General features: G+C 43.8%; 1 protein-coding gene across 1 annotated transcript in view; it reads right to left on the bottom strand.

Annotated features, from left to right (window-relative positions):
• The window catches only part of C6 (complement C6), a 38,138-nt gene extending 30,028 nt beyond the window's left edge, over positions 1 to 8,110 (bottom strand). The window contains exons 1-6 of the mRNA XM_054033094.1: positions 7,983 to 8,110; positions 6,631 to 6,790; positions 5,490 to 5,646; positions 2,970 to 3,114; positions 2,076 to 2,217; positions 1,090 to 1,228 (exon numbers count right to left, since the gene is read on the bottom strand). Of these exons, the coding sequence (XP_053889069.1) occupies positions 1,090 to 1,228; positions 2,076 to 2,217; positions 2,970 to 3,114; positions 5,490 to 5,646; positions 6,631 to 6,773 (726 nt within the window). The 5' untranslated portion in view covers positions 6,774 to 6,790; positions 7,983 to 8,110. The remainder of the gene's footprint in view (positions 1 to 1,089; positions 1,229 to 2,075; positions 2,218 to 2,969; positions 3,115 to 5,489; positions 5,647 to 6,630; positions 6,791 to 7,982) is intronic.
• Between the last annotated feature and the right edge of the window lie 9,656 nt (positions 8,111 to 17,766).

The following is a 17,766-nucleotide window of genomic DNA, read 5'->3' as shown; positions in this document are numbered from 1 at the left end:
TGCCTTTGGAAGTGTGGTCTTTGTGCAATCACACCTCTTGTGTCACTGATAAAAGATATGGCCGCAGTTAGGACAAAATCTGCAATGTGGATCTCATCCATAGCGTGGACCTTGTTGCACACTTTGCCCTTATTCCATCGACAGAGCTGCCATTGATATCAATAAAGATCTGTAGTGATCTGTCTCCAAAGTGATGTAAAGTAACTCCTCACTTAACATCCTCCTGCTTAACGTCGTTTCAAAGTTACATCGCTGCTCAATTAGGGAACATGCTCGTTTAAAGTTGTGCAATGCTCCCTTATAACGTTGTTTGGCTGCCTGCTCTGTCTACTGCTTGTAAGATTCTGTGGAAGAGCAGTGACTTTACAAGGAACATTGCACAAGTTCCTCTTCTCTGCCTCCTCTGCCTCTTTCCCAGCACTTCCCCCACTTAGGGCTTTCTGGGAGGGAGGGGAAGGAGTGGAGATGCGGTGCTTCCCCGCTCCTCTCCCTCCCTCTTTCCCTCCCAGAAAGTCCTAAGCACCGCCAAACAGCTGTTTGACGGTGCTAAGGACTTTGGGGGGGAGGTAAGGAGTGGGGATGCGGCTGTTCCGGAGAGGAGGTGGAGCAGGGGTGGGAAGAGGTGGGCCAGGAGTGGAGTGGGGACAGGAAGAGGCAGGCCTGGAGCATCCCCCGGCAAAGTCGGCGCCTGTTCTTCTCTGGGGAAGCTGCCGCTGCGAAGGTGCTTCCTAGTGTCCTTGCCTGTAGCGAGCTGTGCCTGTGTGGAGTAAGCCAGGGGCACTTCCCAACAGTACTGTACAGTATATAATGCCTTTTGTCTGCCCCCCAAAATTTTCCTTGGAACCTGACCCCCTGTATTTACATTAAATATTAAGGGAAAATTGGATTAGTTTAACATTGTTTCACTTAAAGTTTTTCAGGAACATAACTACAACGTTAAGTGAAGAGTTACTGTACCCTGGTCATAGCCCTTAGATACTTTTCTTGAGTCATAATCTAGAATATATCACTACTTAACACACCCATATATCTCATATGGACATCTCATAGCAGAGCTGTTGTTTAGTGGCTTTACTCCTCAGACAGTACCTGAAAGCGGATAGTCTCAAGATTTGCAGGAACACGAAATGATTTCCTTGTGTCATTGCCTTTTACAGTTGTGCATTTTCCTCCATTGAATGAGTTATCAAGGATTTCTCCTCGGCTCTCTCCAGCCAGAAGATGAAAACTAGAAAGCAAGTAATTTTCAGAAGTTAAAAAGACATGGAAAAATAATAGGGCTAAAACCTGGTGTAAATCAACATAGCTGAAGAGAATGTAGGTTTACATCAACTAAGGATCTAATCAATGGATTTTATGTTGATGCTTTGAAAGAAATTCTTCCTACAAGAGTTCTGAACTCATGAAGAATGCATCTCAAAAATGCACCTATACTTTCCCGCTTCTCTCTCTCTGTTGATCCAGGACCCTATGTCACACCCATCACTGGGGAACTGGAATACCTAGGGCTGTAATGTTTGAAGAGGCTGCACATATATCCCCTCTGTGCTATGCTCTGGGTCTTTGGATTCAATTCTGGATTAGAAGCACTCTATGGCAGAAGAGTGAGTTGCATACAGTCACCCAGTAAAATTGTTCTTTTCAGCTGACAGTAGCAAACAAAACATAACTTTAAATGATGTTGGGTAAAAATCTAATCAAAGAAATTCACATGTAGTGCAGAACAAGAGATGTTTAGGGAAACATTCTCCAACCGACAAAAGAGCTCAGACACAATGTAACTGCACATTTCTGATGTGAGGCTGTCAAGAGGACCCATGGGTGGGCCCCGACCCCCCAGAGACTAGTGCTCTCTCTATTGCATCCTGTATAAGAAACAAGGGAATGCTGTGCCTCTGTGCTTAATTATATTCTTATAATTTTTTGATATTCTTAATAAAAAGATACCAGGTATTTGGTGCAGTTGGATTCACTAAAGTACCAGTGCAGCCTTCAGATAGTAACTACCTCATTTATGTAAATGTTAATGAGATAAAAACACCATAACCCTAAAAAGGCAAGCAAAAGCAATATACCCATTGCCCATTAACTGTACACTGGGGATGCTCTCATATCTCCTGTTGCACACGGTCTTTATCCGCCGACAGTCCCTTTCATCTGAGTTGTCCCCGCAGTCGTTCTCTCCATTGCACTCCAAACTTTTGGCAATGCAGCGACCTGTTCCAGAGAAACCGCAGAAGCAAAAATATTTTTCGTACTATAGCTCTGTCCATTAGAATGAGGGTAAGACAGAGATGTTTCTAATGCTTCAATAATTAGGGGGTATGAGTCTGCAGGGAGAAAAGAACTCTAAGGAAATAACAGAAATGCCTTCGTTGTTCTAGTTGGGAGCAGCTTTTCTTGTTCTAATGGTTGTCCACATGCAGAATTGCCCTGGTTTAATTTAAGATTTGCCAAAAGCCTATGTGAACATATTGTCTTTGGTTTAACTTGGGCTTATTTTAATTGAGGAACAGGCCAAAGCTAAACCTACACAAGCCACCTTTAAATCTACTTAAGAGTGTCCACCCAGAACTTTGCACTAGTTCAGTTAAACTGGTACAAAACAAGTCTTAAAACTCTAAAGAGCCATGTACACATACAGAGGAACCCATGCAAAGAATCTCTTCTTGTTAGAGCATTGCTGTTCTTCAGTAAACAGAGCTCACGCCCACAATCTGCCCTGGCTCAAGTTTCTTGCAAACACAATGAAGACAGAAGGAAGCAGCACAAAGATATAAAGCTCCTATTTTGCACACAAATGCCTTGGCAATCCGTTCTCTTTAACTTCTTTCCAAAAATCCACAAATGCATATGAAGGATTTGGAGAGTACATACAGCATGTCATTTTTCAAATAAGTAGCCTATTACCTTTATTATTTTGATTTGAACCTCTGATTTAGTGGTTATGGAGTGAATAGCACCATTACCATTTTCACACTGGAACTTAGTCCTGCAGTCAACTTCCTCTATGTTGCAAAGTTTAGTTGGGAAGCATCTCCGGGAATCCACCAATTGTTCAGTACAGGCCTGTCCCCTGAACTGAGATGGGCGCCGCAAGGACCTCACACGAAACTGAAAGGAAACAGAGGAAAAACAAAGGGTTATTTTTGTGTTTACCTATTCACTAGCTAGATAGTATTAATGAGCAGTGGGCAGAGCTATACACAGCTGGTTGCTGCTGACTAGAACTGGAGTTGCATGAATTGCATGGGTGTAACTCCAAGGTTAGGCAGAGCAGAATCAGACCCACTATGTATCTTTGTCTGCGGTCAAGATTATGTTTCCTTCTAGGCTTCATTGTTTGTGATTATTTGTGATCCATAACTGCATTACTATATTAACTAGGCCGAGTTCTATGCACCATCTCTCTGCCCAGGTCATCTTTTCCAATCATTTGGAATTTAATTAGTCTTATCTTTGTATTTGTTTTGGAAATCACACCCTTCTGTCTTCAAGGTCATTTATATAAAGCTGCCAAGCATCATCCAGAGATGAGAGAGAGATTTGTACAAGGCTGGAGGGGAACGTGGATGGGGGTGGGGTGGAGTAGATTATCAATGCAAGCCAATTTTTTAGCTTGTAACAGAAAAATACACTCCGTCAATATCTATGTGATTAAAAACAAGGCAGTATTTCATATACATGTTTCTAAACAAAAACTGAGTAAACAAGAGAGGCTGAGGGTTCTGTACCATAGGTGCTGGAACTAGGGATACTAGGGGTGCTGCTGCACCCCCTGGCTTGAAGTGGTTTCCAACATATACTGGCTTTACAGCTTGGTTCAGTGGTTCTGAACACCCCCACTCTACAAATTATTCCAGTACCCCTTTTCTGTACAGTTTAAAAAAATGCACAGTGAAGATATGAGTTATTGCTCCCTGAAGCTCTTGGTGTTTGTATGTGGGGCTGCTGCTGCGTTTCTCAATTCCTGCTGTCCCTCTCTGTACCAGCTCTGCCTGGCTCTAGAGAGAAGATGGGGGCAGACTGATGGCAGAGCACCTTCTCCACACAAATGCCACATGAGCTAAATCATCTCCTAAGGAAAACATCCCTGCTTCCCCACACATCCCACTTGGGCAGAGCAGTTTGGTAGCCTGAGGAGCTGCAGGAATCATGACTATCTAAGCACATAGATGTCTGAAGTTCCATAGAGCATACCAATTGCCTAACTGGACTAGCCCCATGGCCCATCTAACCCAATATCCTGTCTCAGACAATGGCAGCACCAGATACTTCAGAGGAAGGTGTAAAATGCCACAATGGGATCAGGGCCGGCTCCAGGCACCAGCCCACCAAGCATCTGCTTGGGGCGGCGCCTGGAGGGGGGCAGCGCGGCAGGGTGCTCTGGCCTGAGAGCGGGGCCGCGACTGGGCTTGCCGCCCTCCCCGCAGCGCTCCAGCCGCCGGGGAGAGCGGGGCCCCGTCCGGGCTTGCCGCCCTCCCCACAGTGCTCTGTCCGCCTAGGGCTCTCCGCCCTCCCCCCGACGCTCTGGCCGCCAGGGAGAGTGGAGAGCCCCGGCCGGGCTCTCCGCCCTGCTCTCGGCACTCTGGTCGCCGGGGAGAGCGGACCCACAGCCGGGCTTGGCGCCCTCCCCTGCCGTGCTCAGGGGGGCGGGAGGCGGGGGCAGCGGGTGGCTTTTTTGCCTAGGGCAGCAAAAAAGCCAGAGCCGGCCCTGAATGGGATAATCTGCCCTCCGTGAGGGAAATCCTACATGACTCAGGGCATCCATGAGATGGGCAAGCCATTATATGCTTTCTGGACTCACACTGCATTTCGGCAGCATGGCTCTCTTAAGAATTAGCTACCTGGATTGGTCTCATCAGATTCTGAAATACCTTTGAAAATCTGACCTTAAAGATTTAATTAGATGCCTAAATACTTTTGAAAATCTTCCCTTTAGAAGCAGAGTTGGAATGAATGTTGAAAGAAGCAGTCTTAATTCCCACTGCCAGACTAGGACAGTATTTGCACTCTTTTTATCTTTTTTTTAAATCCCATTAGAGTGGATGATCTGACCCCATCAATATAATTATTCCCCATTTTAAAATGTATTGACAAATACTGTGGAATATTCATACAGCTCTGCCATTTTGGGGTGACCCAAAGAGACTTGTTAATTTGATGGCAGAATTTACTAAATCTGTGGGAGACTTGTTCCTAATAATGATGCTACCCCTTGAGAAAGGAGACTTGGCAGATTTGATGCCTTTTTGTAGCAACATGTGTGTAACAATGATTTGTGTTATCCCAACATGTTACCTCTCTCTCTATTCTGAGCTGTTTCTTTTAACTGACTCCCTCCTATTCCTGCCCTGATGCCAATTTATTATTGATTTCCTCTGTTCCCTTGGACTGTGCAAATCAGTTTGCCATGTGGTTCAGTATCTGAAATGCAAATCAAACAGTCATTTCCTCACACTCACCCATCAAATTTATTTTTCACCTACTTGTTTTTTAACACACGGGTCACATTCCGACCAAGGACCAAAGTCTCCAAGCTGACAGTTGATAGGACATGCCTGCTCGTTACATGCCCGGGATTCCTGCTTTGTGCACACTTGGTCACAGAAGTTTTTTCTATAATAATCATCCACTTTTATTTGCCTAAAATGTAAAAAGTTAAAATGATTAATTTAGTTAGAGCCCTTTTAAAAAGTGGGAACTGGCTTCAAAGTTTGGATCCAGGGGCAAGCTTCTTCCAACTTTGGGGTGGGAGATGTTCACATCTGAGGTTTTTGGGTTCCGATCACTATAATGATTAGGGACAATTGTGAATTTGGATCCAACCCATCCAAACTTCCTCAGTGTTCAGGAGTTTAATGGAACAGGTCCATCTCTATGGCAAGGTGCCAGCAGATGCGAACAGAAAAAGATCAGATTTTAATACCCAGAGATAAGGAGCGGCTTCTGTGCAGGAAAGAAAGAGAAGAATCCAGTTGGATGATATACCAATGTAACAAGGAAACCTGTACCTCTGAAGTTAGGCACGATTTACCTTCTGTTGCAGAATTAAAACACTGATGCAGAATTCAATATTTACGGGACAAGCTTTTTTGAGACTGCCAAGTTTGACTCCTTTATATCTGTTCAAAGGCAGTGCATTGCAATGGCCGGACCTTCCAGCCAAGGAGCGCAGCACTCTGTGAAGCTCATCAGTATCACTCCGGAGTTGGCTTGGATGATGGTGGGTCAGTCACATATATACTGCTTACTGGAGCAATGCAGGACTGAACCCATCATTACCAGAATAAATTAATATTGGGCTGTTCTATGTCCTCACTACAAGGTTCGTGAGCAAGAAAGATTCACTTGGAGACATCTCAATTTTTTTTAAATGTACTTTGTGATGAGATTTTAAACTTTTCATATCTATTCATCATCTAAAGACTGGGACAGGCCAACTGTTCTTTTTTCCTTATAGGTTATGGATGCAACAACTTCCAAAAGAAAAATAAGGATTTTTTTACACAGCATACTGCAAGTCCTTGGGTATTTTTAGATTTGCCAACCCCAAAGTGATATTTTCCTAACAGTCTACCTGAAACAGAAAAGTGAAGAGGTAAAATCAATATGGTAGTTCACACCTACCTTTGCCTGGTCTGGGTTCCATAATTGCAAGTTTTTGAACAGCTTGACCATGAACCCCAGGGGTAATGTTCACAGTAGCATCCCTGGCTGCTCTGAATCGCCATGCCCAGGAGGATAAAGCACACGAATATACTCTTGTCCATAGTTTGAAGGTGTCCAGCTACACAAAAATGAACATACAGCGCAAGAGCAATATACATTGGAACATACACATTTTTGTGCCCATCTCTTAATAAGAATTTGTTTTTCATTATCTTAATTTTGAAAGTGCAGTAAGGCAGAGATCTCATTCAAAATACCATGTAACTGACTGAGACTTCTGGAAAGCGATTATTGTTCAAGAGATTTATCTGTTAATATTTTAAGAACCAATCCTGTGTCACACAAGTCAATAGGAGTTTTGCCATTGACTAGAATGGGAGTAGGATTGAGCCCTAAATGAATATTTATAACACCATTTCTGATTAAGAAATTGTCTAAATCTTCATGTATGTGACCAATAATAATTTGATCCTGCTATCCTTACTCAGGGGTATTCCCAATCGGTATTTTGCTTGAATAAAAACAGGATTAGGAACAATGGTTGTTTCAAATTAAGCCTGAAACAATAGAACACTATCCCCTAACGAACCAAGATCAGATACATTTTGACCCTAATCCTTCGATGGGACTAGTCACAGGCTTAAAATGAACCATTTTGCTTAAGTGCCTTGCTGTATGGGGCCACTGTTTCTACAGCTTTTCCTTGCTACCTTGAGCACCATCAGATACATTTCAATTCCTGTTTTATTTCACTGGGCTGCTACAAACTCCCACTATGCCAGGCTCAGCAAAGAAGGAAGCCAGGGATGAATGCTGGCCCACTACTAATTCCTACATATCAATTAATATGTATTTGATGAGTGATCAGATTACAGAATGGTCCTTGGAAAATAATATTTAGAAAATATACAAAGCTCTTCAAAGTGTTACATCGACGACTAATCCCTGGAAGGAAGATTGATTTTTGATAAAAGTATTATTCACATTTAACAGATGGAACAACTGAACACAGAAGTGATTTGCTAGTGCGTAAGTAGCAAAGCAGAGATTAGAAATTCTGGCTTTCCTGAATCCCTGCTTCCCAGTCCCCTACTAAATCCAGTTATGGTACTTCCCACCTAAAAACGACCAAACTCTACTGAAATTCTTTTCATGTTACTTTGTTCATGCCTTACCTGTGTGCAGATAAAGGCTTACTTGTTCTGATCTGCTAGAGTATCTATAATAAATATGCTGACAATTACCAAAGTTATATACAGTTTATGCACACTATAAAAGTGAATTAATCCGTTTAAAAGAAGTAGACTTACCCTGGTGCTTCAAATACACTGAAATCAAAAGCAAAAAAGCCCACTTGGCTAATTTACCACAGGATGGTTGGCTGCAAAGTCAGTCAGTTTCAGTTTTATGTAACCTCAGCCAGGTTTGAAAGGTTTTTCAAAGCCTTTTCAAGAGGTGCAGAGGTTCTGTTTGTTGTAGTTACATTTTAATCAAAGATCCGCTGGTGGTATTATAGCTTTCAGACAAGCCAGCTGACTGTCAGCACCTCTGTGATTACCTTTAAAAATGTATCTTATGCTTTGGTGTTGTGCTAGGAATTTCTCTTTATACTATGTAGACCTTTGGGAATATGCAATTATTTTAAAGTGGTTGTTCAGAAACATACATATGCCCATGGATACACACACACACTTTTCCTACAATGTAGGAGGCTGAGTAATACTTATTTGCATAACACTGTGCATATACAGAAAGGAATGAACTTTATCTTGCAGTATTGATACATTACCATGGTTGTGGGAAGGCTGATGGGGCATGGCCATCTTTAATATTAATAGCAAAACCCAGGGAAAAGCAGACATAGGATGATTTATTTAAACAGATAGTCAAACATAACAAGGAAGAAAATATGGCCACATGTGAATATATATATTTTCCTTTAAAGAATCACTTTAAACCTGTCTGGTTAGGTTCTCAGCTGCTCTAAACTGGCATAAGCCTAATACCAATTATGTCAGTTTACACCAGCTGAGAATCTGGTCCTTCATAGTTTATAGTGAGATATTTTTAGGCAGATTTGGTAAAACTGTTATATTTCACCAGTAACAAAATAAAGCCTACTACGTGCACTCTTCTCTGGATTTTGATAAAGAAGCATTGAAAATTAAAGTTAGCAAGACACATCCTTCCCCATCTCTCTTCCCATAAAGAGACTGTCATCCATTAAATAAATACGGTGACAGCATTACTGGAAGTTAAAGTCTGCTCTTTTCTTTACACAGAGTTATGAAATGAAACAATCAACCTCCACATCTCAGAAAAATATCCCACTGTGTAGAAACGGGGCAGCAACTAATGCTCCTGCCCATACATGACAGAATAGCTACTACTCTTTTTTGGTATTCCTGGACTGCTACTTCTGTCATGAGGATGTCAGTTCCTGATTCCTACTTAAGTCAAGTTAATGCCAAGTGTTGCAGATCTCCTTGATATGCCTGATGATATCTCCATACAATTCAGCCCCCAATTTGAGAACAATTGGTTTAGGTAGAAAGCTAGTGAAATTCCACTAAGGCGTGACAAGTTCCATAATAAATTGTATTAGTAAACACAAACTATAATACATAAGGGTCCAATCCAACAAAGAATATCAAATCCTGTATATTCTCCAGAAGGCCGTGGAGGGAAAGTTGATCTCCCAAAGAAGTCAAAGACCAAACAGGCAGACTACTCCAGGATTGAGATTATTTAAACTGCCTCTTTGCATCTGGTCTTGAACTGCTTCCACTGGACCTTCGGTGGACACAAAGACTAATGAGGGAAGTATGAGGCATGGGTAATTCTCCTTCATGACTACATCCAAGGGAAGGGTAGACTGATGAGTTTTGTGATGGAGCTCTCTATCTGGTTTGTTTAAAGCACAATTTCCTGAGGGAGGGTGTGATGGCTGCTCTGAACACACCGAAGAGATAGGGATTGCTGCTAGTGAACCACCAGTAACCTTCATTCCAGACACCAGAAACAATAGCTACATCCTCCCTAGTAGAACCATCACACTCTAGCAGTCACTTAGGGCCAGATTTACAAAGGCACTGAAAGATGCACTCATACCTAGTGGGATTTTCAATAGCCTCCCTAGGTGCTTAATGCCCGTGACTTTAGGTGCTTAACCTGTTTAGGCACTTTTGTAAATCCCATCGAGTGCCTATCTGCATCTTTAGGGGCCTTAGTACCTTTGTAATCCTGGTTATCACAGACTAGCTCCTTCCGGGTCCTAGGACTGCACTAGATTGTAAACAATTTTGGGCAGGGACAGTCCTTTTGTCCTGTATTGTACAGCACTAGGGGTCCTGGTTCATGACTGGGGCTCATAGGTGCCTGGATAATAGAACTAATATAGAAGAGGTGTTGAATAGTTGAGGTGAACGTGTCCCATCACCACCAATTGCTCATTTTCCATGGCTCCCTTTCTTGCCAATCCAAGTTAATCTCTGGAATTGAGCAGTTAACTAGAGAAAAGTGTAATTTTATTGCTACAACCCCTTTGTTGTTTTTTATATTACAGTAATGCCTAGATGCCCTAGTTGAGATTGAGGCTCCATTGTGTTAGGCACGATATGAACATAGTCACAGATAGCCCCTACCCTGAAGAACTGTCTGTATGAATAGACAAAACAGGCAAAGGGTGGGAAGGGAAACAGGGGTACAGAGATGGAGCTTGCCCAAGACCGCTAAGAAAAGTGAGGAAGAGAAATGAAATCTCTCAACTCCCACTCCGGTGCCCTACCAACGAGAGAATGCTGCCATCCAAGCTTCCTTCACTCCCAGCTGAGTGGCAAGAATCTCCCCTCACATTAAAGATTACAGGGCCCCAGACACACATTTCCAAGAAACTGGCAAAATTAAGCTCCAAGTCACTCATGTATTCGAAAAAACAAAAACAAAACCCACTTGGACAGTTTGCTGCATTTCATTATTTTTCAGTTATGGTTACAGCTTTTTTTTGTTTGTTTTGCCTCTGGTCTGGAGCAGTCTTGTTACAGAATTCGAGGATATAATTAGCAAACTGATGTTCTATTGCCTTTTACCATATCATTATTGCACTGAATAAACTGTCATAAGAAATCAGAATAATTACCAGTCAGCCTGACTGATGACTCGGTGGGAATTGTGAAGTTCTTTGGAAAACACTTGCCTATTCATTTCACAGTGTATCCTTGACTGATACCAGTTTACTGATAAATATTTGGGTGGCCTACACTCAGGGCCGGCTCTAACTTTTTTGCCGCCCCAAGCAGCAAAAAAAAGCGCCGCCCCACCCATAACACCCTTCCCCCAGTGCCGCTGCGCCGAAACACCCCCAAGCCGAACGCCGCACCGCCGAACAGCTGCCACCCCCCGCTGCGCTGCTGAACACCCCCTGCGCGGAGCGCCGCGCAGCTGAACCCCCCCGCCAAGTGCCGCGCAGCTGAACCGCCCCCCTCACGGAGCGCCGCCAAACACCCCCGCCCTCCGCTGAGCGCTGACGAACAGCCTCTGCCCCCCCGCCGAGCGCTGTGCCGCCGAAATCCCGCCCCCTGAAGAGTGCCGCGCCACCGAAACCCTGCCCTCTGCGGAGCGCCGCCGAACCGCTTCTGCCCCCTGTGGAGCGCCACACTGCTGAAGCCCCCCCCGTGCGGAGCACTGCCAAACACCTCCCACCCACCTCCCGCAGACCGCCGTGCCGCCAAACACTCCCCACCAAGCGCCGCGCTGCCGAACCCCCCCCCCCCACACACACACGGAGCACTGCCGAACACCCCCCGCCGAGCGCCGCGCCGCCAGAAACCCCCCCCCCCCCCGTGCCGAGCACCACGCCGCCCCTCGCCACCCCAAGATTGGCTGCCCCTTACCAGGTACCGCCCCAAGCACGTGCTTGGCTGCCTAGTGCCTGGAGCCGGCCCTGCCTACACTGCATTGTAAATATAATTTAAGTGTACAACATTAGGTATAGGTAAAACTCCACAAATTGTGAGTCTTGGTTATAACAGTTAATATTTGATGGATAAACCAACACTTTTCATGACTGACTGAGAAACTGCTTTTTGTGTTCTTTTATAATACGAGAACAAGGAGTCACTCCAGATCTAATTTAAAATAACTGAAAGGAAATACCACCTCAGGCAGTCATCTAAATACCTTGAAAACTCTGGGCCATAGTCAATAGAGATGAGAATATGCAGCAGGCCATCTAGTCCACCTCCTATTATTGAAAGATTGTTCCTTGCAGTGTATTTTCTAGTACTTTGGATTAGAATCTTTTTGTCTTAATTTTAATAATTGTGATGGATTGGACCCCCCCTTCTGCGGTGCCACCTGATGTGCTGGGGTCCCACTGATCCCAACCGTTCCACCAGCCTGGGCTCCCTCACCCTGTTCCGCTGTGCCAGGTTCGCAAGCCTTCTCCAGCGCGCGCGCGCACACACACACACACACACACGTAGGGACACACCCAGTTGCAAATGGACACAGAGATCTGATTCTTCCCACACAGAGCTCTTGGTGATTGCCTCGCACTCAAGTGCACACCTCCTTTGGGATGCAAACCCAAAATTATATTGTCTTGCACTGTATAGAGATCTATATAGCATAAGGTCATAAAAATCTCCCCCTCCCTCAATGTGCAGGAAGATATACACAGCTTTCCCCCCTGCCCCCATTATGAATTGCACAAACTGGGTTGTGGAATAAACAAAGAACATGTGTATTAACTGCAAAAGGTAAATTTTAAGTGACTATAAGAGATAGCAAACAGAACAAAGCAGATTACTGAGCAAATAAAACAAAAACATGCAAACTAGGCTGGATACATTAAAGAAATTGGCTACAAAAAGTAATTTCTCACCCTAAATGTTGTTTCAAGCAGGTTGCAGAGTTTCTTGAAGTGAAGCTGCAAGTAGTTCAGTTTACATCTTCAGGGATTCCTTTTACAGGCGGTCCTTTCTTGCCTGGACTCAGTCCCTGTCTCCCCCAGCTTAGTTCCTTTGTTTCTTTGGGTGTTTTCAGCAGTCTTCCTTCTTCAGCAGGGAGGCAGCGGAGAAGAGCCAAGATTAACTTACTCCCCAGCCTTAAATAGGCTATACATATGGTGGGAATCTTTTGTTTCCTAGCCCACTCCCTTCCAGTGGGAAAAATACCAGCTCAAGATGGGACCGTGTACCAGGTGACATGATCACATGACCTTGTCGTGTCAAAGAAGCATCCCAGGAAGCTTCTCAGAAAGGTAGGAGATTAGTGTCTTCAAAGTTCTATTGTCCTTCTTAATGGCCCATCCAGGCTAGTGGGGGAATGCCCACCAGACAGTAGGCATTCCCCCAAGTATACACAGTTGTAATTGTTACATAGCCAATATTCCTAACTTCAGATACAGAAATGATACATGCATACAAATTGAATATTCACATTCAGTAAATCATAACCTTTCCAATGATACCTCACATGACCCATCTTGCATAACATCTTAGTTATGCCATATTAATATTATAACAATATTTTTATGAAGAATATGGGGTGCAGCATCGCAATATTCCTTTAATGAACTTCCTCAGTCATTTGGTTTTTCATCCAGAAATGACAAAAACAAACCCCATAATGCTCCCTAAATTCTGCAATAATGCTACTATAAGTAACTTTGCACCAAAGCTAGGGAAACGGTTTCCTGATTTTATTAAGAAAAAAACTTCTCACAGTTTACTGAGAAATGAAGTGATTCTTTGGGCAAATCTAGGAGAGTTTCAGGATAGTCCTAAATGCAGTGTGGCTGAGAGCTCCTCTCAACAGGCTCTCACCTCTTCTCTCCCACCCTTCATCTCGTTCCACCTACTCGGAGGAGACACAGTGTCCTGATACCTCTTACCCTCACCCTGATAGCCAGCTGGCTTGGTCCCCTCATCCTACATGTTCAGGGGGAGGGGATTTGTAAGGTCAGTCTCCTCCTCCTCCCCAAACTCTTCAAGCATTTTGTGGCAGGTAAGTGGCCTAGAAGCAGGGAAAAGAGACTCTTCTAGTCCCACTATCTCTCGCCTTTACATAAACCTGGGATTGAGAGATAGGACAATTTCCTGTGGACTAACAAGGTGTTCCTGGAACATTGCTCTGTCTCTTTCATCCTTTTGCATTAAGACCAGCCAAAATAGTGACAGTGAGAACTTTCCCTAGCTATTTTTTGAGAAGACTGGTGTTTGAGAAGCTGGGAGGTAGTGGGAACCCTTTTTTCCAATCTGAGCTTTATGTTCTAGGAGTCGGGCCATATAGCCCAGATGGATACACTGCCAACTCAAGTAGCCATTCAGTTGAAATGACACACCCTTTTTGACTTCCAAATGCTTTAACCGCCAGAACAGAAACTGTGACTGGAGTTTTTTTTTTTAATACAGTTGCCAACACTTTTCTTAGTTGGTAGATGACTACTAAGCGTATCTGATCAGCTATACAATTTAATGGCAATACAATTTATTGTACAATCATGCAAGTCAGTCATCTGTGCAATCTTTATATAAATGACTAATTTAATTTTCCATTTGTACATTGAATATTAGAAAACTGGACTTTTTAAAGCTTAGATCAATAATACTTTTTAGACTAAGCAGAATTTTTTTAAATGAAGGAAAAGAAAAGAACTCTAATGCCCATCTGGTCAGTTGGAGTTCAAATTTACTATACCATGCCTTGTACTTGACAATTTAGTGGGTCTTTTCCCCATTTTTAAATCCTTATGATCCTATGTCCTCCCATCATAAAGTGTTGAAATAGAAATGTGCAGGCACCTTTAAGCATGAAAGGCTTTCTGACAGCCTCCAATATTGAAATGTTTTGACATATCCTATAACAGGAAAAGTGAACCATAAAATATCTTATTTATTCTATCCATCATCGGGTCTTCTGTTGACAAGGGTGACATTCTCCCCCGGGCACTTAGAAGGCCAACTTCATACTCTGTCATACTCTAGTCAGTTATATTTTCATGAATCTGGACACATATACTGCTTTCTCCATGATATCCTCAGTACCTACAACTGAGCAGAAAGACAATTCATAGCTAATAGAAGGGGGTGAGAGGAGAAGCATACATTAGCACTGTCCCCAAGTTATTCATTTGGGGAGGGAAATTTTTATTAAAGGTTTATGCTGCAGGATTCAGATGTTGTATTGTGGGATTCAAAAGCTTCAGAATATAATTGGTGTAACCCAGCCTAGAGGTGTGGCTGCAGTCTTCTCCCTTTTCTCCTCAAGGTTATAGGTCCTGGGTTCAAGGGCACCTGGAGCCTTCATCCAAGGAACCCCCTCTATCACCATGCCTCCATGGGTCACAACTGAGAATACCAAATTCAGGACAAGCTGCTGGGGAAAAGGGAAGACACACCCCAAAACTGGTGGTTATTCTCCCATGAGAAATACCAAACCAGCAACAAAAGAAAATCTCTGTCTCACCACACTGGCTAACAAGAAGTCAGATATGCAGATTCCTTAGGTATTCCAGTTCTGGATTCAACACGCAGACACTAGATTTAATGAGGAGTGGTTATTTAAAACCAATTCCATTCAAACAAAAGGGTTCTTCTCATCCCAAAGAACCAGCCACATATCAGGTCAAGCAAACTATCTTTTGATGGAGTCTCTTCCCTCCCTGTGGGGCTGGCCTCTGGACGATTCTTTGGGTCTCCATTTTGTGATAATCTTTGTATCTCTGTAGACTGTCCCTGGGTGTTGTGTCTGCCAGCTCATAAGGGCTCCTGTTCCATCAGATCACTTGTCCCTCTGGCGCAATCACCTTGTATGACCTGATTACCACTGCACCTATCAGGATTCCTTTAGTCCACTCCTTTTGCTGTCTCTCTAATGGCTGGATCGTCACAGGGCTGAAAGGTCCTTGGCTGACCTGTCATACTCTAGTGCGTGGTTTCTTTGATTGTTGATCATCTCCTTTTGGCAGAATCTCCATCCTTCTCACTGCAACAAGTGTCCCCTCCTTGGTAGCAGGGCTTTGGTGCTTTGCCCCATCAATGTCTGTACTGGACTGTTTTGGTACCCCTGTAAGGGGGTTATGCTGTGTGCTAAAAAATGGTAACAAGGGGTCTGATCCACAAGAAACAACCTTGTGTAACAGCCTCTTGGAATCCGCGCTGATTTCACCTTACCATCACTCTGTGGGTATGCTGGGGAGGAGGTCTGATGGTCAAACTCCTGTTTCCATGCATGAAAATTCCTTGAATTCTTCTGAGGCAAATTGGGGTCCATTGTTAGTGAATAAAATGTCTGGAATGACATCTCTCTGAAAGTGGACCTTCAGTTTGCCAGACACTGTCTTGCTTCTTATATCAGGCAGGGCATCAACTTCCTAAAATTTGAACAGTAGTCCACTATAATCAAGTATTGTTTTCCATTGAGGTAAATGACTCCACTCCCACCTATTCCTATGGTTGGGTGGGCAGCCCATGGTGGTTTCATAGTCTCTTTCTGCTGGTGACTAACACATGACTGGCAGGAATCACACCCTTCTATCAAGGAGCACAGTTGTGTATTCATTACTGGTCAGTAAACACAAACTGGAATGCCTCCAAGGCAGCTATCAATGCCCAGGTGCAAAACGTATTTTTTGCATGACATCCTTATGTAATGAGGTGGGGACAACAGCTCTCTGTCCTTGAAATACAATTCCATCCGGCACACATTTAAAAATATTGTTTGCTCCTACCAGTACTTGCCTTCTGGCCATGTACTAGTATCACTCTCTTGACAGCCTATAGTTAGATGTCTCCCTGTTGAAACTGGGAGATGAATCCATTAACATGCTGCACTAATGTCCTGACCCCTCCTCCACCAACTCCCTGATACTAGGTATAAATGCCTTGCTCAGGGTGTCAGCTAATACCAGTAGTTGTCCTAGACAATATTCACCTGGAGGCATGTCAATGTGCACTGCAATCTCTTTCGAGCACTATGATGGGGTTTTATCATGGTTGTCTCTCGGAGTTTGTGGGCTGATTGCACCATGACTGGGTGGCTATAGATGTACTGATGGAATTGCTCCACTCCAGATCCCACAACCATAAGCTCTTTTTCTATTTCGGTATACCCTTGCCTGCTGCTCCTGCAAAAGAGCTACACCCATTCCTTTCTCAATGCATCACACCGGTGTGTCAGCTTCAATCCTGGCTGGTAGTGCTTCAGGACTGAGGCTTCTGTAATATCATTTGTTTCAGCACATTAACTGCTTGCTGTTGGGAACCTGCCCAGTTCCACTTCACATCCTGCCTTGTGAGCTGACATATGACTTGGCCTGATGACTTCTTACCATCACCCTTTTGCTTACCCGAGCTGTACTGGCTTCTGCAGGTGCTATGATACCCCTGTGGTGCAGACTTTTAAGCTCCTTCATAGTGAATTATGTAGTACCATTGGAATTCTCCTTCATGGTAAGCATACAGGTTCCACTGTGGGGTCTCCTTCGAGCCACAGCTTTCCTTTGAGGCACTCATTGCCTTTGAAAATATTCCCATGTGCTTTTAAAATGGTCTCTATTGGCCATGGGACTCCATCTTCTGCTTCCTGCACTGCAGCTATACAGTTCTGATGCTGTGCCTTGATCAGATTCAGATGCTTGTATGATCTGTGGTGCCTACCATACACCACCACAAACTTCAGTTGGTACAGTCTGTTATTTTCGGGTGAATTACTATGAGGTCACATTTTCTTATGGGCTGCATTATGCCATCATTGCACATTGTGCCAGCGGTTTGTAATGGGTGTATTCAAGTCCAATTCACTCACAGAATCTCATTGCAGGAATGAGATCTCATGCCCACTATCCAGCTGAAATTGCATGGGACATTTTCCTATTAACAGTGTCACATGCATGGAGGTTGGAATTGTCCCTTGTTACTTTCCTGTCCTGACAGCCTGAACCTGCTCTTGGACTCAAGGAGAGAGTCATGATGTCATTGCTCTTGTCTGATGTGCCCTCCCCCTCTTGTACAAGACTCACTTAATCTTTCAAATCTTCTTCTGCTCTTGCACACACAGCTAACATGGTTCAACTTGCCACATTTCTTGCAG

Source organism: Malaclemys terrapin, chromosome 6, assembly GCF_027887155.1.
Source record: "Malaclemys terrapin pileata isolate rMalTer1 chromosome 6, rMalTer1.hap1, whole genome shotgun sequence".
Lineage (NCBI taxonomy): Eukaryota > Metazoa > Chordata > Testudines > Emydidae > Malaclemys > Malaclemys terrapin.
This window is presented reverse-complemented; position numbering and strand designations above follow the sequence as displayed.